Source organism: Scheffersomyces spartinae, assembly GCF_019049425.1.
Source record: "Scheffersomyces spartinae strain ARV_011 chromosome Unknown scaffold_1, whole genome shotgun sequence".
Taxonomy (NCBI): domain Eukaryota; kingdom Fungi; phylum Ascomycota; class Pichiomycetes; order Serinales; family Debaryomycetaceae; genus Lizanozyma; species Lizanozyma spartinae.
In genome coordinates, this window is record NW_025065048.1 from 686,331 (window position 1) to 709,163 (window position 22,833).

Below are 22,833 nucleotides of genomic sequence, written 5' to 3' on the forward strand. Positions count from 1 at the left end.
AAAATATAAACAGTGATGATCTGCAACCCACTATGAGCCAGCCAGCCACTAAAAAGACACGAATACACGAGGTGGCTGGGGTATTAGCGAGAGTCGCAACCATAACTTACCGTCAGGGGTAAACACTGGTCCTGTTTGAGAAACACTGTTGTAGCAATTGAATGATCCAACCCAGCAATAAGGTTAATGTAAATTTGATTCGAGTATAAATAGTCAAGATGGTCGATCCACACCGAAAATAAGGGTTAACCAAAACTTTTTGTTCTTCTTTGGTTTCTGTTCACATTATTTCGAGCGCTCTGCTACCTTATCGTCTTACACCATCTTAAATCATGTTTCTAGTGTTTAGAATCGTGATATTTCTTCTCTCGCTTGTTGTGGCTATCTTATCAGCATTTGCACTTGCCGGTTCTTATGAAAAAGCTTCGTATCTAACACCCGCGTACTTGATTGATTTCCATGTTAAGAATATCAACTTGAGCTTGCTATTCGCCATTGACACTCCTGACTCCAAAAAAGGTACCAATAAACTTGAATCAAAAAGAGAAAACTTTATTGTGGAAGAGGAAGAAAAAAAACCTACCAAGCTGTATAATTTAGTTGATCTTAATGGTAGAGATACTGCAACCACTACTTATGGTAATTCGTATCTTTCTTCCTTTATCAGTGTTAAAGCAGAAGCAAATGGAGACGTCTCGTCTATCACGTACGCCGTATACGGTACCAATGTTCAAACCTATTCTTTAGTGACAAGCGTATACACAGTCAGAGTTAATAATCCTGCAATCAATGCGGGTAACGACCCCTTTACTACATACTCTGTTGCCACCAGTGTGTTCACAACCAGTACCATGTATGCTGTTGCAACTAGCACCTACACTGTAGGTTACATTGCCTCGGGAACTAACACGGTATCTACATCCACCGGGGCTACTAACACCGTCTCAGGAACTAGTGCAACTTCTGTATCACCAACAGCTGGTGCGGTGAAGCAAGCAATGCGGCAGATCTTGTCTCAGCCAGCTGTTAATTATGCTGCTTTAGGGTTTGCCGATGTTTATTCCATAAGTTTCTGGGGTTATTGTCGGGGAATAATCACCGGAGACGTCTCAAAAACTGCTTTTGAAAATAACAAGGTCCAATGGATATGGTGTTCCAAATCACAAGCGGGATACTCCTTTAGTCCAATTAAAGTTATCAAACATGAGATGCTCAACTCTTTGAACGGTCAAGTTGACGGTGAAGTTGCTCATTCAGATACAGTGTTCCTTTCGCAGCAAGATCAGACAACTAAGGACAGTGCCATTGAGGTAATCAATGGACTTACCTACGATAACATCAACTTACCAGGGAATCTTGAAAGCAATATTAAAAGACTCAATGGACTTAATAAAGCCGCTTTTGGACTACTTTTACTAACGTGCTTATGTGGATGTATATCCGCACTTGTTCAGCTTCTTGGGATGTTCCTTTCACCCGAAAGCTTTTTACTTTCACTTCTCAACTATGCGTTTCAATGTCTTATTTTTGTGTTCGCTTTAGTCAGTGCTGCCATGGTCACAGCCGTGTATGTTTTTGTCAGGTCTCAGGTCAACGACAACACGAGTGTTTGGGGTGTCAAGTCGTTTCTCTCCATCAACTTCTACGCTTATGTGTGGGCTGTGGTGGCTGCATCCCTTTTGATTGTGGTGTTTAGTTTCTTGGGTCATTGTTTGGGACTTTTTGGTACTGGAAGAAAGAGATACAGAAGAGTCAGGACCGAGAAGGCAGTCGAAGAAGCAGTAGAGAAAGCCATTGAGAGGGCAGAGGCTTAATTTGGATTACTGCATGTTTTCATTCATCTTCAGTTCTTTTTAGTATAATTTTATTTGTAAACGGACCTTAATATAATTACTTTTTTTGGGAATTACTGTGTAGTAGTAGTAGTAGTAGTAGTGATACAGGTAGGTGTATCACTGGCGCACAGTTAACACATATAGTTATATCACGTGATCACTATGAGGTGCGCACGACTTTCTAAAATAGTTCAAGATGAAAGATCAACTGTGATGATATGATAATAGACCAATGTGCAGCCATTTAAGCCTTCTGATACTATGAGGTGTTCTATTTCCGGAGAGGAGACAACAGAGCCGGTGGTGTCGCCTAAAAGCGGCTCTATTTTTGAACGAAAGCACATTGTGAACTACGTGCAAGCCAATGGGAAAGACCCTATAAATGATGAACCATTAACCATAGAAGAACTCGTACAAATAAAGAATGAAGCTAATGTGATAGTGCCGCCCCAACAGTCCAGTGCCACTTCGATACCTGCGATGCTATCCAATTTCCAGAACGAATGGGATGCATTGGCGTTGGAGGTCTTCACCTTACGAAAGCAACTTTTTACTGCGAGAGAAGAGTTGAGTTCAGCACTTTACCAATACGATGCAGCTGTGAGAGTTGCTGCTAGATCCATAAAGGAGAGAGACGATGCAAGAGAAGCTTTGAGGGAATTATCATTGGCTATTGCTAACGGATCGGGACCTGACTCCACTGTTGATGGAGGTGAACTGAACGGTATAACCACTGTGGGAATACCTGTTGAAGAATTAAATGAAGCCAAAGCACATTTGTTTGAGCTTCATAAGGCACAGAAACTTAGCAATCCTCTTGGAACGTCCAAGAATGTTACTTTGGCAACAGTGAAGTCTGAACCAAAGGATCAAAAAATTCAAAATTCAAAGACAATTATTTCAAACGGAACTATCGTTTCGTATTCTGAAAGTTCACTTAACATTAACCAATACGACGACGATGAAAACACCAGCACCATTAATAAACTGCTCAGTTCAACCGTGAACGCGTGTGACATCTCTGCTAATAATAAATTGATTACAGTCCATGATGACTCCATATGCTTTGAAGCTCACTCTACAAAGATAGATGGGAAACATATATTTGAAATCAAGTGCCATCCGCTGCTTCCTGATTTATTTGTGGGACTTTCGAGCAATCGATGGGGGTTATATGATTGTGAAAGGGGTCTTCTATTCCAGTCACCAGCATCTACAAATTCATACACTACCATCAGTTTCCATGTTGATGGTCTACTTATAGCTGTTGGAACAGAGACTTCTCAGATAGAGATTTACAGTCTAGCCGACGGGAATTTGGCGTCATCATTTAATACAAAGCATCTGAAGGTGAAGAAGATCCAGTTTGGCCTCAATGGATATTGGATGGCACTGCTTTCTGAATCCACCATACAAGAAGAATCCAAGGTAAGTAGTCTTGAAGTGTTTGACTTAAGAAAGAATGTTAGCATCCACACCATTAACTCTGATAAAGAGATATTGGACTTCACGCTTGATGCATCCTCATCTTTAATTGCCACAGTCTCAAACTCAGTATCCTTGTATTCATATATTAAGAAGGGAAAAAAATGGACAACGATAGAAGTGGAGAATGCCCCATCGGATCTACAACTCATTCTGTTTGATTCAAGAACTCCTTTAAAGTTATTAGGCTCTACTGGGACTGAACTGTTAGAATTCATGTTAGAGGCCACTAGTTAAAATATATACAGGGAATGCCATTATACACTGTTGATTGGCCTGCCGTTAGTGAATTACCAAGTTATAGTTGGCTGTAAACTACAATGTAGAAAGTAGATGATGGGAAAGTGCTGGAGTACGTCAGGGTGATAGTAGTTTTGTAAGCTTGCAGCTGATTCATTGGACGTACATGCATAATGTACGAGAATCAATGCATCGAAATAAAAATACGAGGTAACACATTTGAGTATAAAATTATGATAAGTTGTCAACGATCAATATGAGCGTTGTAATACCATGCGTAAAGGCACATGGTTATTAACTGGAATGGCAGTGAGGAAACACTCACGGGTTCACAGTGTAGAGAATCACACTTTACATTTGCAACCACTGAACAAAAGATGACTATGGATGAGACAAAATGTATAATCTGTGATTATGACATATGCAGGATTATATTCGGTAAATGGTGTTACTATGTCTCCACGCATCATCACCATGAAATAAACCAACCATCTTCCACCAAGAACGAACTAATTGCAAAATGACGTCGATTTCAGAGGATCAAATAAACGACTTGGTTGCAAAATGGATGGAAATCGATGTTAATCCGGAAACAAGAAACGAAATACAAGCTTTAGTGGACCACAATAATTATGAAAAGTTGTATAAGAAACTTGGTAAACGGATTCAATTTGGTACAGCCGGCCTTAGGTCTTCTATGGAAGCCGGGTTTGCCCATATGAATGATGTGACCGTGATGCAAGCGTCGCAAGGGTTAGTTAATTACCTAAGTGCCAATCAGTGCAATCGTTCGATAGTTGTGGGGTATGATCATCGCCACCATTCCCAAAGGTTTGCAGAGATAACTGCAAGCGTGGCCCTAACAAAGGGGTTTACTGTCTACTACTTAGGGAACATTAATGTCTTATCTGACGTAAATGTGGAGAGCTATGTTGAACGAGAATATGTGCACACTCCAATGGTACCGTTCACTATTAACCAAACCGGTGCAGGAGCTGGTGTTATGGTGACTGCTTCCCATAACCCTGCAAATGATAACGGCTATAAGGTTTACTATGGCAATGGATGTCAAATCATCCCACCTGTAGATTCCGGTATAGCCAAGTCAATTGATGAGAACTTGATACCCTGGGACGACGGCGAGGTATGGAATGTTAAGCGTAACTTTGAAAAGGGTATAGCAGATGGTTTATTGGTGTCTGTGAAGGTGGAGATGACCGAGAAGTATGTTGATACCATTGCTAAGAAGTTGATCAACAATAAGACCATCTCATATCCATTTGTGTACACTCCAATGCATGGAGTTGGGTTGGAGATAGTTGATCGAGTCTTAAAAGATGTGTTTGAGACTTCGAACAGAATTCCAGTTGAGGAGCAAATGGCTCCTAGCCCCGATTTCCCTACTGTGAGGTTCCCTAACCCGGAAGAAAAAGGAGCTTTAGATTTGGCCATTGCTAAAGCCGACGAACTTAACATCAACGTTGTTGTTGCCAATGATCCTGATGCCGATAGATTCAGTGTTGCCGTACGCAATGAAAGCGGTCAGTTTCAACAGTTGACTGGTAACGAGATTGGGTTTTTGTTTGCCGTGTACATCATTGAAACCATTCCAGTTGGCGATCTCTCCCAAGTGTTTCTACTTAATTCCACTGTGTCTTCACAGATCTTACGAAGCATGGCTGATATTGAAGGGTTCAACTTTGAAGATACCTTAACCGGTTTCAAATGGATAGGGAACAGAGCACTTCATTATAAGAAAGAAGGGTTCACCGTTCCCTTTGCATACGAGGAAGCCATAGGTTTCATGTTCAATACCGTTGACGATAAAGATGGTGTGGCTGCTCTTGCTATATGGCTACAGCTTTATGAGAAATGGTTTGCCACCACTGGAGCCAACCCTATCACCAAATTGCATCAAGGTTATGAAAAGTACGGATGGTACAAGGAATGTAACGGCTACTACAAGTTTGACGACTTAAGCAAAGCCACCAAAGTGTTTTCTGATATCAGAGCGTCGTATGAACCTTTGAAATACCCACAACTCATAGGTTTCTTCAAGGTGACAAGTTGGAGAGACTTGACTGTTGGCTTTGATTCAACTACCAAAGACACAATACCTATTTTGCCCATAGATCCAACTTCACAGATGATTACTGCTACTTTAACAGACGAGACCACGGGGAACAGTGTTCGTTTCACCTGTAGAGGTTCAGGAACTGAGCCTAAATTGAAGGTGTACATCGAAGGCAGTGGAACCAATGAACAAGAAGCCACTGAGATTGCTCGTCTGTGTTGGGACACGTTGCGAGAACATTGGTTTAAGCCTGAAATCTATGGGCTCATTGAAGTTGTATAGAATACACGTAATACATACAAACATTCATACAAGCACCTATTACACCCTTACACCCTTACACCCGTGCACCTACTTTTACCTCGACACACGACGCAAAAGCAACTTTTCCACGCACACATACTGAAATAGATTTTTACAAAGTCGTTTGGTTGTCTCTTAGTTAAACTCATCGTTAAGCACAAACTCAGAGCCCCCAGGCTTTTCGATTAAGAAGAAGAAATTCATAGTGATACCTTATTAGCTGCCCACTCATTAACCCGTAATTGAGATTGTTATCCGGTGGCTGCTAATACATTGTGTTGGATATTACGTGTATTAAACCCTGGTCTTGTGTTTATATTTGTTTAGTTGATTCCGAGTATCAACAATGGTGTTGGACGATTACGGCAAGAAAACCGATCTTCCAATGTACGTATCACATTATGTATAGAAATATTTTGAATTATTCCCGTACTAACATTTTAGTCACACTCATAAGTTGAGCCCGAGAAAGAGTCTGAAGGTGGTAAAGAGAATTGGTCTAGGCCTTATTGCCCTTGTGGCGCTTTTGGTGATCTTTAAGGCGTTCCTGAACAAGGAGGAGCCAGACGTGTTCAAGGATATCAAAGACACTTATGAGAAGTATCTGGTTACTAAAGATGGAGTTAAATTGGAGGAAGCAGTAGTTGACGGTCAAGCTGTTGATATTAGCTCGGATACACAAAAGGATGGTGAAGTAGAAAAAGAAGGTGAAGTTGAAGAACTCACTAAGGAGTATCCCTTGGATGAAGAAGGAGAACCAGACATTTATAAACTGAATGTTGAATTCTATGATCTTAATAAATATACTGGACTGTCTGAAGGGGATAAAGAAGGAGATTATATTCTTTTCTTGATGCCTTTGAGAAATGCAGAACATGTATTACCAATGGCCTTTTTCAACATCATGAACTTGACTTACGATCATTCATTGATTGATATTGCATTCTTAGTGTCTGATTGTTCTCCTGAAGATACAACTTTGGAAACAGTCTTTTCATATTCTATGCTTTTACAAAATGGAACTTTGGCTGCTAAATTACAAGCTGATGAAGAGGAGAAACGAAATGCTAACGTCCAAGGATCATCGGAATTATACAAGTTGTATATGCCTCAAGATTATATGGAAAATGTTGAAAAATCATATCTGCATCCTGAAAAGCAACATCCTGGGTTCCAAAAACCTTTTAGATCAGTTACTATTTTCAGAAAAGATTTTGGTCAAGTTATTGGTCAAGGTTTCTCCGATAGACACGCGGTCAAAGTCCAAGGGATCCGTCGGAAATTGATGGGTAGAGCAAGAAATTGGTTAACTGCGAGTGCTTTAAAACCTTATCATTCGTGGATTTATTGGAGAGATGTAGATATTGAAACTGCTCCTGGTTCTGTGATTCAAGATTTAATGAAACATAACTTTGATGTTATGGTCCCCAACGTTTGGAGACCTTTACCTACCTTTTTAGGTAACGAACAAGCTTACGATTTGAACACTTGGATTGAAAGTGATCCTGCTATAGAATTGGCCAAGAAATTGGATGAAGATGATGTTATTGTGGAAGGTTATGCTGAATACCCGACTTGGAGAGTTCATTTGGCCTATATAAGAAAACCTAAAGGTGATCCTAATGAAGTAGTAGAAATGGATGGTGTTGGAGGAGTTTCCATCTTGGCTAGAGCCAAGATATTCCGTCAAGGTGTTCATTTCCCTGCTTTCACCTTTTTAAATCATGCTGAAACCGAAGCCTTTGGGAAAATGGCTAAAGTCATGAAGTTTAGTGTGGGTGGATTACCTCATTATACTATCTGGCATATTTATGAACCCAGTGAAGATGACTTGAAGAAGATTGCTCAAATGGAAAGAAAGAAGAGAAGAAAGGGTCATTGATGTTAATTGATTGACATGGAAAGACAGATAATTAAGGGAGAGAGGGAGATAGAGATTTACTACTGCTTATTCATGATTATTGCATTCAGCTGGCATTTTGCATACAAGATAAGTTTGTTGTAACGTTATTGTATACTACTTCACTAAGTACGTTTCAATCAGAGTCCATTCAAGCACGTATAAAAAGAGTAAATATTTGTAATCTTAATACATTCATTGTCAGTAGGAAGGCAGGGGTTTTTAATCCACGTACCACTATGTGATACTCAGAGATTGTTCACTCATCCGTTTTTATTCATCATGAAAGAATGTGTGTCGCGCGGTTCGAACTTGTAACACTGAGAATTTTAGAATCTATATTTCCTTCATCTGAAGGCAACTAGGCGCTCCAATTCTCACTGTCCACTAGTCCACAGCGAAAGATTACCGAGGTTTAGCGCGTAGAAAATATAAGGGAGTACAATTCATTACATGTGACTGAGCATATACCTAAGAGTTCCGACCACCGGTGAATGGTCGAAAATATGGCAACTATACTTTAATACTATTAATATTTAATCTAATCTATGTTATGACAACAAGCCAACTCATCAAAGTATACAACAAACATACGGGGTAAATTGCTAACACGACTCTACCAGGTAAAACACCAGAGCATTCTAGACTCAAGGCACTGACATAGACACTCCATATAGTCATTATAATCATTAATGGCAATCTTAATACCCACCAATGTACAACTAGTGCACAGATTAACCCACCAATAACAATTGGGAACATTGAATAGCCTAAAGCCGAGATGGCAGACAAGAATGAAACCGAACCACCCAACAATTGAATGTTCAATCCAATTGCTAAGTATAAAAGCCATGTAAATGCAAAGGACCCAGAAAACACTGAATTGGCCAGATTTCCACCTGCAGCTGTTAAACCTAATGTCACAGAATAAGTTAAGGAAAAAAGCAAAGGTCCCCATAAATCCCAAGTGAGATTATTTTCCATCATAGCTGTGTTAAAATCACCACCACCATTTCCTTCATCATCACGGGTATTCTCATCAACAGAAATCCGACGACTACTAATAATCGATTGGGGGATGCTAATACCGTTGCTCGCAGCAAAATCAATTAAGCGACCTTGTTGTAGTCTGGCCAATTTCTTTAATCGTAATGGCCATAGCACTATCACTAACCGTTTACCAATCTGTGCAAGATCTCGTTTAAGAGTAACCCAAACAGGTTCGTCTAAAGTATCACCTCCCGTGTATTGTCTTTCGCGTACTTGGTCGTTTTCATTGATAGCTCCACTCAGCTGAGTCATGAAGGGGTTGAATGCAGATGAGAGATCGACTTTGGGAGCCCATGATCCAGGTTTAAAGAAATCATTAGCCGAAGATATTGTAGGATTGTTTGTAGTATATGAACCAGTTACTGGTGATGGTGGAGGAGAAGCGGCATTGTTGTAAGATGGAGATGCCAATTCTTCTTCATCGGCAACAATGAACTCACTAAATGTATTAGGCTTCAGGCTCATCCTCACGTGTGCAATTGTTAATGAGTAAGTGGGGCAGAAGTAGGGTTGTACTTAGTTTTGATTACGTTGCGTTTTAACTTTTATCGCACATCACGTGACTACATTTTGTTAGCTGAGATAATCTAAATCAATTTCTGTAGTCTATATACGTTTGTAGTATTAATTGATTTAATCATCGTAGTTGTTCCATGGTGGGTTACAAACTCTGGTGGTACCCACCTTTTCGGCCAAGTGGTTCAAAGCATCGAAATCTTCATCTGGAATTGTAAAAGTCTTCAAATTGGCGATGACTCTGGCATCAGTAACCGATTTAGGTAAAACAACTGCGTCTCTTTGTACAGCCCAAGAGATAAGAAGAGCAGCAGGTTCAACGCCATTCTTCTTTGCAATTTCTTGAACAGTGGCATTCTTCAACAAAGGGGCATCGGTAGAACCCAATGGAGAATAAGATTCAAGCAAGATATCATTCTTTTTCAAGTAATCGTACAATTCAGGTTGAGGTAATAACGGATGTGCTTCGATTTGATTGACAGCAGGCTTGACGGTAACTTCTGGATCAGCCAATAATCTTTCTAACTTCTTCTTGGTGAAGTTAGAAACACCAATAGCCTTAACCTTGCCACTACCAACTAACTTTTGCAATTCCTTGTAGGTATCAACATAATCCCAGTCTGTTTCATTATCGTTAGTACCTGCTTTCCAGCTTACAGGCCAGTGAATCAAATACAAATCCACATAATCCAACCCTAACTTGGCCAAAGAAGCATCTAATGCACTGGCAGGGTCTCTATGGTCTGCATTCCATAACTTGGTGGTGACAAAGATCTCTTCTCTTGGAACACCAGAATCCTTAATACCTTTACCGACTTCTTCCTCGTTACCATAAATAGCAGCAGTATCAATGTGCCTGTAATTGTTTTGTAAGGCAACCTTGACTGCATTGTAAGCAGCACCTTCCTCAGATGCTTGCCAAGTACCTAAGCCCACAGCTGGGATGACGGTACCGTTGTTCAAGGTGTAAGTCTTGGTGTTGTTTGTAGGAGTTACCATTGCGTCAATTAAATAGTGCAATTGAATTCAGTGCAATTAAGTAAAGTTCAATTGGATCAAGCAAAACAAACTTAAACTAAACGTAATTGTCCATGCGACTGGCTCCTCTTTAAATATTACTATGGCTGAATTCCATGGACAATTCAGTCGGTCGTGTGTATAATGTTGGGGGTAGTTGGGGTTTGGAGTACCCCAAAAACGGCTCCTGCTTATTAATCACTATGAACCTGAGCCACACTACTAAAAACACTCTGTTGTGGTAGGACTATAAAGACAACTCATCGTGGTGGAGTCGTGCGTCAGCAGGATGATATCATTAATACACTTGATGGTACGCAAGACCGTTCTATGGGGATCGGCGCTCGGTCTTATCGGTTAGGTTAGGTTCGGTTCCGTCCAAGCTCATTGTGTGTAGAGATGTTCTAGTTGATTCGATTACATTATCATTATACGACTCTCAGTTGTGTATTATCTAATTAACAAAGTCGTTCCATGGAGGATTGACAACTCTGTGAACGCCTTCAACATTTGCCAAATTGTTTAAGGTTGCAAAATCATCTTCTGGAATTGTAAAGGTGTTCAAGTTACTGATGATACGAGCTTCCTTGACTGATTTTGGTAGCACCACTGCGCCTCTTTGAACACCCCAAGAAATTAAAAGCATAGCAGGTTCAACACCATTCTTTTCAGCAATTTCTATGATTGTTTCATTCCTAAGCAATGGGGCATTATTGGCCCCCAATGGAGAATAGGACTCTACAATGATATTCTCTTTAGTCAAGTAATCAAATAACTCTGGTTGAGGTAATAAAGGATGAGCTTCAATTTGAAGAACAGAAGGTTTAATAGTGACTTCTGGGTCAGCTAATAATTTTTCAATCTTTGGCTGGGAATAATTGGAAATCCCAATTGAACGGACTTTACCAGCTTTAACTAACGGTTGCAACTTCTTGTAAACAGTAATATAATCCAAAGTCTCATCAACATCTTCAGTGCCCTTCTTCCAACTAACTGGCCAATGGATCAAATATAAATCAAGATATTCCAACCCCAATCTGGCTAAAGAGGCATTCAATGCACCTTCAATGTCATCACGTTCATCATTCCAGTTCTTAGTAGTGACAAAGATATCTTCACGAGGAACACGACTTTCCCTGATCCCTCTTCCAACGTCCTCTTCGTTCTTGTAATACATAGCAGCATCAATGTGTCTATAGCCGTTTTGGAGGGCGAATTTCACTGAATCTCCAACCTCACTCTCCTTCCCATCATCGGCAACAAAGGTCCCTAATCCGATAGCCGGAATGGTGTAGCCACTGTTCAAAGTGTAAGTTTTGGTACAAGGGGATATTTTGGTCATTGTTAAGTGTTATGATAGAAGTTTATTTTGATAGTTGTTGAATCCATATTGACGATGATAAGTCCCCTTTAATCTTTTGGGATTATCGTTAGGGCTGTTCGGTACAGTCCGGTACATTCCTTTGTAAAGGACCTGTGGAGGAATTAGTGGGGGACTTCGTGGGGGACTATGCTAGGGAATGAGCGAGCTAGCGTTCTGATTTGTAAGCTTTGAGTGAACGATTACGTGACAATCCAGTGTGGCGAGGAGCAGTACAAACGAGAACTGGTGTGGATCATAAGAATTGATTTAGAACGAGGTTGTGATTGATGTGGTACATTGAAGTTAAAGGTGCGTAGTGCGTCTACTGTCCACAGTAAGCAAGCAAAGGAAGGACATGCTTATGCTCCTCCACATGCTTATGCTCCTGCTCATGCTTACGTAAGAGAAGAACGAGGACGTACAGCGACGAGAAATGATATGTTCTTCGTTATAAAACGATGTCTCGGATTTATGTTACTTTTAGCGTCAGAAATTTACGCTCACATAAAGCCCGGAACTTAGGGCCAACGCGATTCACAGTAAACTATTTCCATATCATTTTTATGGTATTTCAGGCAAGGATGATTCTAGCATCACGGGACAACCAGGAATCGGTGAGTCTTTGGCGTTTCCTTTTAGAATTCAAATAATCTTAAGCTGTGGTATGAGATAATAAATTCATGCATGTTGTTAATACATGAGGTATTTGATCCCCACTAAGCCTTCTACTAAAATATGAAAATTCCACCTTTGTTTCTTTCCTTCACCCCTTTTTTTTGCTGTATTCATTGCGACGGATTTATCTTCGATGATAAGTGAAAAATTCTTTGTCTGGCACGAACGTATGCACCTTCTACTGAAATCCCACGTTCATAGGTGCTCGGTCACCAGTGATCTCGTTCATGTTCAGCTGCACTTGTCCCTTGTTCAATTGGTTTTATTCGTTCAAAAATATAGATGCATACAGAACTTAAGTCTAATACTATTTAGAAAACGAACCATCTATCCTAACTATCGCGTTTAAACTATAATCTAAGCTTGCAGCGTAATGGAGGGCTCAAATGAGGTAGAGTAACCGGTACCCTCGAATATACCCTCGTAGTATATCGGTCGTTTTCTACAGACTTTCCGATTCCGGTTCCGGCCCTTTGTAATCTTATAGGCCTTTAGACAGGACAATTCTAGGCAGTGATAAACTAAATTTGGCCTTAGCACGCAAGCTTGCGCCACTGTTAAGTACAAAAAGCATTGGAGAATATTATGTCTCTTGCGGTTCGGTGTGTTCAGCTTTGAACTTTACTGATTTTCAGTTGAAGCGAATGAGATCCTTCTTGCTTTCCAATATAAATCAAAAAAAATATAGACAGTCTTTAAACTTAAATCTGGCATCCATCCCCCGATGAAAAGCGTGAATATTGTACTAACTGGTTGTGGAGCAGCACTACTTTAGAGCCGCCTTCTGCTGCTCCAGCTATCAATGAGTACATTATCTTTATCAACAGCAATCATAAGGGATCTCATGGAAGTCATTATTCTATTATTCCGTTTTGGACATTCCTGTCTTGTCGAATCTGAAAACATCCACTTTGATGGGTGCATTCTTCCGTTAAAATAAAAGGTGCTGTATATATGTACACACAGTGACGTGAAGGTCGTGGACTCGTAAAAACGCCATTCGAAAAATGGCGCTTACCAACGTGCAAGACAAGGACGTCAAGTACCAGAAGAAAGAAAATTAGATTATTATGAAGGAAAAAACCATTAGATCTTGCAGGAGAAGCAAGGTGCGATGTGAAGAGATAAGCATATGGTTTGAAATGCACTTTTTTGCATGCGCAAGTCAACATTTCAAGCATAAACCTCTTCATCTGAACACCAGTACTTGTTGCAGACAACCCTGAATTCAATTGGGCCAACCCAGCAACCCCCTTTAATTAACAATTAATAATAAGTCATACCCCTTCAATTGTAGGGAAATGGCTGGCTTACTGAATATGTCACACAATAATAAATTGTTCTAATTATCAGTAGTAGTAGTTACATTTACAATCGTGCGTTCCTTGAAGTCACACAGTAAAGTGGGCTTCAGTGTGGAAGGTACCTTAAATTGGGCAAAGCCCAACAAAACAATAATTACTGTGTGCATAAAGCAGATATAACAGTACAATATGTTATTATAGTACATGAACATAGTATAACGTGACTTATAAACGAGCCTTCAAGGTTCCTATCAGGAGAGGACCTGCTAAATACGAAACAGCCAAACTTAACTTAACTGTAGTGGCCAAAACAATGATGATAGTGAGGCAAACACTAACAATCATAATAACAATAATTAAAATAATAATGCCTTTTGAATATGTCTAACAAAACAAAAAAAAAACTGCAACGAAGGAAGACGATGATGACAGTAAAAATAGTAACGGAAACAACCATTGTGATAACAGAACAAAAAGCTTTGAATGCCGTTAGCCAGCGTTGTATTCATCCCTGTGTTGTTTAACAATAAAGCATTGTAATTTGATATACAGCCAGCACCGTTCAACTAACATCTGCCGCCTAACCTTTAACCCCAAAGCACATCAACAAATGACTTTTTTGGGTTCTAGTGTACCGATGATTTGGTAATGGGTATTTGAAAAATTTATGATAATATATAAAATGTAAGTTACTGGCGATAGAATTATAAATAATCTGTCACCACTCTTACAACATGTAGGCCAATGGGACCAAAGCCAATGCAGCGACGGAGCCGGCCTTAGCGGCACCACCAAAAGAGGTGACACTGGCAATGGTTGGAGCAACAGTGGAGACTGGAGCAGAAGCAGAAGTCACAACAGCTGGGGTGGTAGCTGGGGTAGTGACAGCAGCAGTAGAAGCGGCTTCGGTTTTAGGAGTCATAGTGGTGACTGTGACAGTAGAAAGAACAGTAGAAGAAACTGGGGCCAAAGAAGTGTAGATAACGGTGGAACCCTTAGCTTCAGTAGTGACAGCAGTGGAGGTAGCTGGGACGACAACAGCAGTACAAGTGTATTGAGTACAGGTGGTGACAACCAAGGTGGTGATAGTTGAGACAGTAGAAACTGGAGTAGCAGATTCAACTGGACAGACAGTGGTGTAGATGGTGGTTTCAGATGGAGCGACAGCAGAAGTGCAGACGGTGGTGGTGGCTGGAACAACAACAGCATGACAAGCATCGTCGGAACAAGAAGTAATGGTGACAAGAGTAGTAGAAGAAAGAGTTTCAGTGGAAGTAGCTGGAGCTTCAGTGGTAACTGGGGTAGTAGCTTCAGTAGTAGGTTCAGTGGTGGCTGGGGTAGAAGCTTCAGTAGTAGGTTCAGTGGTAGCTGGGGTAGAAGCTTCAGTAGTAGGTTCAGTGGTAGCTGGGGTAGTGGCTTCAGTAGTAGGTTCAGTGGTGGCTGGAGTAGTGGCTTCAGTGGTAGGTTCAGTGGTAGCTGGAACAGAAGTGGCTGGAACAGAAGTAGCAGTACTAGAAGAAACTGGAGCACCAACAGAAAATTCAACGTTAGTGTCGGATGTGCTGATTTCAGTACCAGTCAAGTTTTGCAAGTAAGCAAGGAAGTCACTGAGGTCATCTCTCTTGAACAAGTTTTCAGTATCTTGGTGGAATCTCTTTCTCAAGAAAGCAGTGGAGTTTGTAGCAGGTTCCTTGACAGCAGCAACACCAAACAACCTAACAGCAGCATCTTGGTATAATAAGTTAGCTGGGATACCAATTTGTCTACCGGCGTTGGCAATGTCGTTAAAGTACTTTCTGCTGAAGACAGTAACGTAGTAGAAAATAACCTTGTAATCTTCCCAAGAAGTGAATTGGAACAAAGTTGGTAATCTTTCTGGGATTGGGAATTGACAGACACCAGTGTCCAAGTCAACAGTGTCAACAGCTTGACCGTTAACGTAACAAGAAACGTCTTCGGCAGAAGCAACACCGGCAAAAGAAGCAATAGCGGCAGTAACGAATGTAGATAATCTCATGATTTACGATCTTTATTAGCTTGGAGATATACGGCGGAAACTAATTAAGGTAAAGAAGAAAAGAAGAAAAGGAAGTTTGATCTTAGAATGATGGAAGGGGAACCATGATTATTTATATTAAATAAATTTATTATGAATTGATAACTAGCACAAAATATTTTATGAATCCTCCATTCTTCAGGAGCATTGTTCAAAAAGCTTGCCCTGAAAAGCATTCTCGGACTGGTGCATTCCCTCTGATTGTTACCTCTGGCATTCCAAAGTGAATATGCAGTTAATGTTTTCAATAATGATTATTTCTATAATTTGGGGGAGCTAAGAAGGAAGGAATTTGGCTTTTTGGCTTTTTTCGCAGCCTCACCCTTGACCGCATTGCGTGCAACCCTTTGTTTGTGTAACTTTTCGCTTTGATCTTCGCGTTTTTTTTCTGGGTTTATTCCGGTACTGTTTGACCGACAGCTTGCATGACAGCGTTCTGTGTAAGATGGGAACCACGTAAAGATGTATAGGCGGGACAGCATTATTTCATATGTGTGATACCTTATAATTGACTAATTTTATGCAGAGTGAATTAAAATAATGGTTAGCCAACTTTGAATTTTTTCATTAAGTTTAACTACCCCAGATGAATTTAACCTTTTCATTGCAGATCCATATATTTCAACCTTTCTAGAAGACCAGATTACTGATTGTCACCTAAGAATAAACTGCTAACACCCGGGATAAGATACTAAGCAAAAAACTAAAAATGGTCTAATGTAATTTTCGGGAATGCTTGTTGCTATGTCAACTGCAGAAAATACCAGACAATAGAAAACACGAATAGACATCTGGGATGCAGGCTGGACTATTCGAGATCCGACCTACGAGAACGTAATAATACGAGTACAAACAAAATTGAAGACCTCGGAAATTTTAAACCTAAAGCGATATTTATCTTTCCCAAAACGGTCATTTCGGCTACAAGCTCTACATCATATTCTTATTCGGTTTTAACGTCATCCTTGATTTTTAGTCTCTAACGTTTAAGGTTCAATATAATCAAGGTGTGTCTTCCATTGCTCCTAACACCAATAATTGTGAAAGATTATTCTCTATATTTAACCGTTTCTATTTACCCCTATCTTGGTGAAATTGAACTAATTGTTTGAGATAGTTTCTTATGTAATGGAAACTTCTTTGGCATAGTACAATCTCAATTTCACATCTTCAAACGTCCACTACAAAATTTAGGTCTAAATTTGAGTAATAACGGTATTTCACGATGGCTTACATTTTCCCTCTTTGAATCACACCATAACCTAACTCTGTCGCTGTAGTACTTAAATCCTGCCCGACCCTCGGAGATTCCTATTTAAGTTCCAGTGTAATATATAGGATATATTTCTTCCTTCAGATGCGAATTGGGCCTGAATCTGAAAGAAATGATCTGAAATATGAGTTTTGTTACATGCCTGAAAAACTTACGAATATAGATTGTGTCTAATGAAATATGTACAAGATATTATTTTAAGATATTATTCTGGGTCTTTCTGTCGAACTCAATAATGGTGACGCTCATTTACTTCTCCTGTCACCATTGCTCTTGTATCAGATGCCTCAACTCATTCAGCGAGAAAACCGAATTGAGTAAGCTTATCTATCGATTATTATACTTTTTATCGCTTTGCAAAGCAGAATGAGTTTTTGACTTCGGTGATTCAAATTCTAGTGAGCGCATTCTTTTTTTACTATCTTACATTGCGCCGCTTAAGATCAAGATTTTCTATGCAACCCAGTTGCAAAGCAAAGTGATGCGAACTAAAGCGACGCAATGCACTATCGCGATGAGCGGATCCTCAAGATGTCGTCGTATGCAGGACTGTAGAGGGGGCAATATAACATCACCAACGTGAAATACCACATTCCCTACGCTATATGCAAAAGCACAGAGCACGGTATCCAATTAGAGTGTGTTATCAGCCTAAATAGTAGATCGTGTTTGCGTTCAAGGTACCATATGGGAGAGAACTATCCCCAATAAAACTTAACACTTGTGGCGCAACGAACCCCTCTCATCCATCCATTAGGGGAAAAACAACAATAGAGCTTAAATTGTGACTAAACATTCCAGAGAACAATTGTGATGTAGAAGAACCTGAAACATCATCGTTCCTAAAAATGCTCCTAATTAAACTGATTGGGAAGAATATCATCGCAAATAGTAGCCCACATGCTTTTAGTCCACTGTTTTCCTAACCCACTAAACACTCGTAAATATTGGTCTACGCATCATCAGCAAACACAAGTGCATTCTCAATCATGTCCACTGTTTGGATCTTCCACGAAAATACGTAATCACCACTATTGTAAACATTCCCGGTTTGAATATACGAATCTAGCGCGCCCAGAAGTCCAATGACCTCTACACGATATTTGTTTGAATTCACGCGTTCTCTTACCATAAGCTTAAAGAAGATCGGTTCCTTGACTAATTCTGAACCCAACATCGTACAGTATTGTCTAAGGAAAATTCCTTCCCAAAACACACTACTGCGGCTTTGAATATGTTTGTTGAGGGTATCACGACTGCTCAAAGTACTCACTATCAACCCCAAATCTGTAGGTTCTTTGATTTTGATATTATTCTTGTGTTGCTGTTGTTGTCCAAACCATTGGAGCCAACTCCATTGGTTTACCATATCCGCGAATCTTCGAAGCGGTGATGTAACAGTTGTGTAGCCACTGAGCCCTAAGGCTTGATGACCTTTTCGCAACCTACTCAATCGAGCAGGAGTCATCACTGCAAAGAGTCGTGATAACTCTGACGTACCTAAAAGATCAGCAAACCCTTTCTCGAGTAATTTGTTCATTTCCTTCTGAAGCTGAGGACCAATGTTTAGCTCCTGATTACGATACACCATTGGAACGTCGTTCTTTGTTGCAAATACACTCAGAATGTAATTGGCGGAAATCATAAACTCACTAACAAGTAGTTGAGATTTGGCTTCTTCCAGTTGAGCCAAATTGGTAACCACATTGATGGTGTGGTGTCCGGTGTCCATGCTAAAGCCCTTCTCGCTTCGATTGTCTATCAATGACACATTTCGTACCGAACTTTGAGCCTGCGCGACACTGACACCGGCCCTGGTTGATGCCATGTCAATGGGGTTCCCAATGTGGTGACGGACGTAACGAAGTAGCAAGGCAACATGGTAAAGCCTATTCAAGTTATCATAGTGTGGGTCCTTTGATGACATTGTCATGGTTCGTGCTAGCACCATGTTAACCTTGTCATAAGTGTAGCCTTGAGGGAAGTTCCTGACAATTCCCATGTCCACAATTCCTGTGCTATCAATGAACAGAGCCATGACATCAAGCTGCTGGTGAGTTGGTTTGTAATAAGGATTCTGTCTAATTTGATCCATGTATTCGTCAAGAAATGCTTTGGGCATCTCAAACTTAACCACAAACGTTCGGGTATCCTCTTGATCTCTTCCTAGTCCGCTTAGCTTGTTAACAATGTCAGGGAACATTAGTTCAGCACCTTCAGGGAAGTATGAAGTCTGACCTTTATTGAATGCAATCAGTGAAAGATTTGAGGTTTTGTTAATGAACAGCGATGGGCTTGCAACATGGATAGAAAACTCATAAGTGTCGTTGCTATTCTCTGAAACAGCAATTCCATCGTCGATTTCGTGAGCCGTGGAATTGTCAATGCAATAAATAGGAGTATTCCCGTAGTCTGTTCTAGTAATGCTTTCTTCAAACGTAAAGTCTTGTAGGAATTGAGTATTTTCTCCTCTAATGGAGTCATTGAAACCATCCAAGTTTTGGGAGATATTGCTGTTCTTCTGTTGCTGCTGGTGATTCTTCAACTTATAAATATCTACCAAGTCCAAATAAGTATAATATTCGTCTTCAATGACTTGGGAGTAGCCCTTTGATGGTCCCCGGACTGAATTGGACCATTTCACTGGATTTTCATAAAACGGTTTGTCTTCTAATTCTCTGATAATGTCATAGGCTCTGGCCTTGGAATATTCGTAACTGAATTCAACGTCTTCCTTCACTTGGGACTTGCATCTTCTTATAACGTTGTTGACAAAGTATTGAAATTCCAAATCATTATCAAGATTCCCACCAACATAGCTCTTAAGCAAAGTGATCATGTCATCATAACCTTCGGGTTTCGCTACTGGTGGTTTGACAGAGGGTGTGTTGAAGTGCTGAATAAACTGTTCCAACACAGCGTTTTTCTTGAACTTCTTGATGATCTTAGAAAGATGAAGTCTGGAAGCATTAGCAGTTACTATAACCGAAGTCACGGGATAGATAGACGATTGTTTAGTGAATGACCAATGAGACGTTTGTTTGTTCAATGTTATCAACAAGGCAACGTAGCTGCTGATAGGGAAACTTTGGGAACTTGATTTGGATTCAATCAGGGAGTTATTGTAACTGTTGTTCCATGGCTGGTTACTGTTGATAGTGGAAACCAGTTTAGATAATCGAGGGAGTTTCTCTTTCTGTTTAGAAGACTCCTGTAATCTTGAAAGTAAGTAAAAAACACTGACAACCTTACTGCTATTCAAATGATCACCAATTTGATTCTTTTGTAGAATGTAGTAAAGGGCATTGAGTTTCCGGTCATAATCATTCAACTTTTCAGTGATTTGAAGCTGCAACTTCCGTAGAACAGGAACATATAGCTTCCGTGCTGCCAAGGGGACATAATACGTATTAATATTAGAGTTGATAAAGAGCTGTGATGATGCTTGAGTAACCACAAAACTATCGTCTTCTGATTCCCCAACTTCTTGAGACGTTTGATCGTTCGTTCCTTTGGAATTGGCATTCGAGCTGGACTGTAATTCCTTAGGCAAAGCTTCTAGCGAACGAGAAAACAAATTATCATTTATCCCCACGGGTGCCACGTCCAAGTGTTTCTGTTCAAGCTGTACAAAGCTTTCGACTATGGGAGCATATTCTATGGGGACTACCCTTGGAAGTCTTAGTCTTATCATGTTCTTCGACCCAAACACAATTTCTCCGTTCGAGCCAATGAACGCATATGACCCGGCCGTCTCAAGGCTTTTAGGGGTTCTCGCCACCATGAACACCTCGGTGGAATCTTCTCGAATGAAGACAAGGTCACCTACAGCTATAGGACTGGCACATGATTCAAGGGAGATATCACCCTTTAACACAAAGGATTCAAATGACCGTAAGATGTTCTCTTCCTTTAATTCCAACTCTCGTATAAGCCGGAAAAGGTTCTTTCGCCACTCAATCAGGGCCGAACGATACCGTTTGCTCATTCGGGTCTGACATCCGATATAAATATCATCATACAACTTGGAGTTATGAAAACGGAGATTCAACGTCTTGTTATCAGGATCATAGAAGGTCATATCCTCCAATCTCTTTTCATAGGAGTCTCTACTACTTGTTATCACTTGTATGGTCTCATCTTTAGCAGGCAGACCAAGCACAGCATCTCTTGATCTCAATCGAGGATCGTCTTTCTGTTTCTGCTTCGGCTTCGGTTTAAGCTTAAGCTTCGATTTACTCCGAGATAGAGACCTCAATAGAGGCCCACCTGTCCATATATATCGCTTACTAGCAATCATTAAAGAGTGTATGCGATGACAAGATAGAAAGATAGATATGTCATTATGCTGTAACTCATCTATGTCATCTCAAATTGTTACACAAAAAAGTGTATGCGGTACTATGATTCTACTACTATACTACCATAATCTACAGCATTACTATACTCTACTATGGTACTGAATATACTGTAATGCTATCTCTACCATAATAATTGGATGTACTTAAGCAGTCTACCATTATCTACTATAAAATACTACTCCTCTGCTACAGTACTCTTATCGAATATTGTATAACCCAATGTGGTATTAAAAAATAGTAGCAGCCCAGAAAACTCTGGCTATCATACCGGCAAACTTCAAAGTACGTAAGCCAGCGCCTCTTGGAGCTTAATCTTATTTTCACTAGCGGACGGATCTGCATACATTGTCAGATGTTGAAAAGAACCTTTGAGTAGGCACACTATTCGATGTTCACACTAAAATAATAACGAACATAGAAATAATCAAGACAAGGTTACCCGGACGTCAAACATAGGAGAGCAAAAGAAGTATTAACTTTTAAGATCACGACATATTATTCTCAGAAGCAAAACCGTGATAAAATGTCGTCTATATAATCCTTTCAAACGAATGACTTATTCTCTGTGAATCCAATTAATTACTAATCCTTTTACTTAGAACGCCAACCCCAGCTTTATAGTCATCACTTAATGGAATGACTTAGCTTCTTCTTCAAATCAACAGAAACCCATGATTTGTTTGAGCAACTGAAGAGATCAGTAGGATATCAGTAGGATGTTGATGGAAAAGACAGAAGGTTGTATTGATAAGAAGGAATGGCTTACAGACATCATATCAGTGACAGTGATGCCTGCCTATAGGTGATTAGGACTTGCTCAAATAATCTATATTCAATTAGAAAAGATGAGTGTCGGAGGAATATCTGATAGTTTGTACATTGATTTATTTATTATTTAACTAATGCACTGGACTTCACGAAACAGAGACACGAATGACAGTGGAGAACACCAGAGTTACGGATGCACACCACCATTCATTATTCCTGTCCCTTGGAATGAAAGTGGGTCAAGGTAATAGAGTTGTAGTCATGTTGGGGGTTGGATAGCCTGTTTACAGAAGGCTAACTTAAACCTAACACATGTTAATATAGGTAACGGCTTCTCGTAAATCAATATGATGTCTATTTGCGTGTGTGGCTGCGCATGGAACCAAGAGTCAACTGTTAATTACACTCACTTTTTAGATCGTTACACTTAGAATATATAATAATCCTGCTTAACCCGTCAGTATCAGTGGGCCGTCGTTCATGCTATGCTAAAAATACTCACTTTCAATTCCGGAACGGAGTCTACTACAAGTTTTACCCAGGAGTAACTTTTTCAATAATCCTTTCTACTATGATATACTATATAATACACAGAAGTATAATCTGTCAATAT

The 22,833-nt window shown here is 40.1% G+C and overlaps 8 protein-coding genes across 8 annotated transcripts; 4 read left to right on the forward strand and 4 right to left on the reverse strand.

The window, feature by feature from the left end:
- Positions 1-332: 332 nt before the first annotated feature.
- On the forward strand, positions 333-1,814 carry KQ657_000280 (uncharacterized protein; the record flags this gene model as incomplete). The annotated part of the gene is made up of 1 exon (XM_043191133.1): positions 333-1,814. One exon carries the CDS (start codon positions 333-335, stop codon positions 1,812-1,814), a length of 1,482 nt encoding a protein of 493 aa, XP_043051810.1.
- Positions 1,815-2,096: 282 nt separating this feature from the next.
- On the forward strand, positions 2,097-3,557 carry KQ657_000281 (E3 ubiquitin-protein ligase; the record flags this gene model as incomplete). Its single annotated transcript, XM_043191134.1, has 1 exon — positions 2,097-3,557. One exon carries the CDS (start codon positions 2,097-2,099, stop codon positions 3,555-3,557), a length of 1,461 nt encoding a protein of 486 aa, XP_043051811.1.
- A 276-nt stretch (positions 3,558-3,833) lies between these two features.
- PGM3 (phosphoribomutase) lies at positions 3,834-5,916 on the forward strand (the record flags this gene model as incomplete). The annotated part of the gene is made up of 2 exons (XM_043191135.1): positions 3,834-3,837; positions 4,097-5,916. 2 exons carry the CDS (start codon positions 3,834-3,836, stop codon positions 5,914-5,916), a joined length of 1,824 nt encoding a protein of 607 aa, XP_043051812.1.
- Positions 5,917-6,283: 367 nt separating this feature from the next.
- VAN1 (Van1p) lies at positions 6,284-7,819 on the forward strand (the record flags this gene model as incomplete). Its single annotated transcript, XM_043191136.1, has 2 exons — positions 6,284-6,288; positions 6,382-7,819. The coding sequence occupies 2 exons, from the start codon at positions 6,284-6,286 to the stop codon at positions 7,817-7,819; spliced, it is 1,443 nt and encodes a 480-aa protein (XP_043051813.1).
- Positions 7,820-8,383: 564 nt separating this feature from the next.
- On the reverse strand, positions 8,384-10,402 carry KQ657_000284 (uncharacterized protein; the record flags this gene model as incomplete). Its single annotated transcript, XM_043191137.1, has 2 exons — positions 8,384-9,340; positions 9,557-10,402. The coding sequence occupies 2 exons, from the start codon at positions 10,400-10,402 to the stop codon at positions 8,384-8,386; spliced, it is 1,803 nt and encodes a 600-aa protein (XP_043051814.1).
- Positions 10,403-10,874: 472 nt separating this feature from the next.
- On the reverse strand, positions 10,875-11,762 carry KQ657_000285 (uncharacterized protein; the record flags this gene model as incomplete). The annotated part of the gene is made up of 1 exon (XM_043191138.1): positions 10,875-11,762. The coding sequence occupies one exon, from the start codon at positions 11,760-11,762 to the stop codon at positions 10,875-10,877; it is 888 nt and encodes a 295-aa protein (XP_043051815.1).
- Positions 11,763-14,489: 2,727 nt separating this feature from the next.
- On the reverse strand, positions 14,490-15,779 carry KQ657_000286 (uncharacterized protein; the record flags this gene model as incomplete). Its single annotated transcript, XM_043191139.1, has 1 exon — positions 14,490-15,779. The coding sequence occupies one exon, from the start codon at positions 15,777-15,779 to the stop codon at positions 14,490-14,492; it is 1,290 nt and encodes a 429-aa protein (XP_043051816.1).
- A 2,264-nt stretch (positions 15,780-18,043) lies between these two features.
- Positions 18,044-21,518, reverse strand: MSU1 (Msu1p; the record flags this gene model as incomplete). Its single annotated transcript, XM_043191140.1, has 2 exons — positions 18,044-21,301; positions 21,513-21,518. 2 exons carry the CDS (start codon positions 21,516-21,518, stop codon positions 18,044-18,046), a joined length of 3,264 nt encoding a protein of 1,087 aa, XP_043051817.1.
- Positions 21,519-22,833: the final 1,315 nt, after the last annotated feature.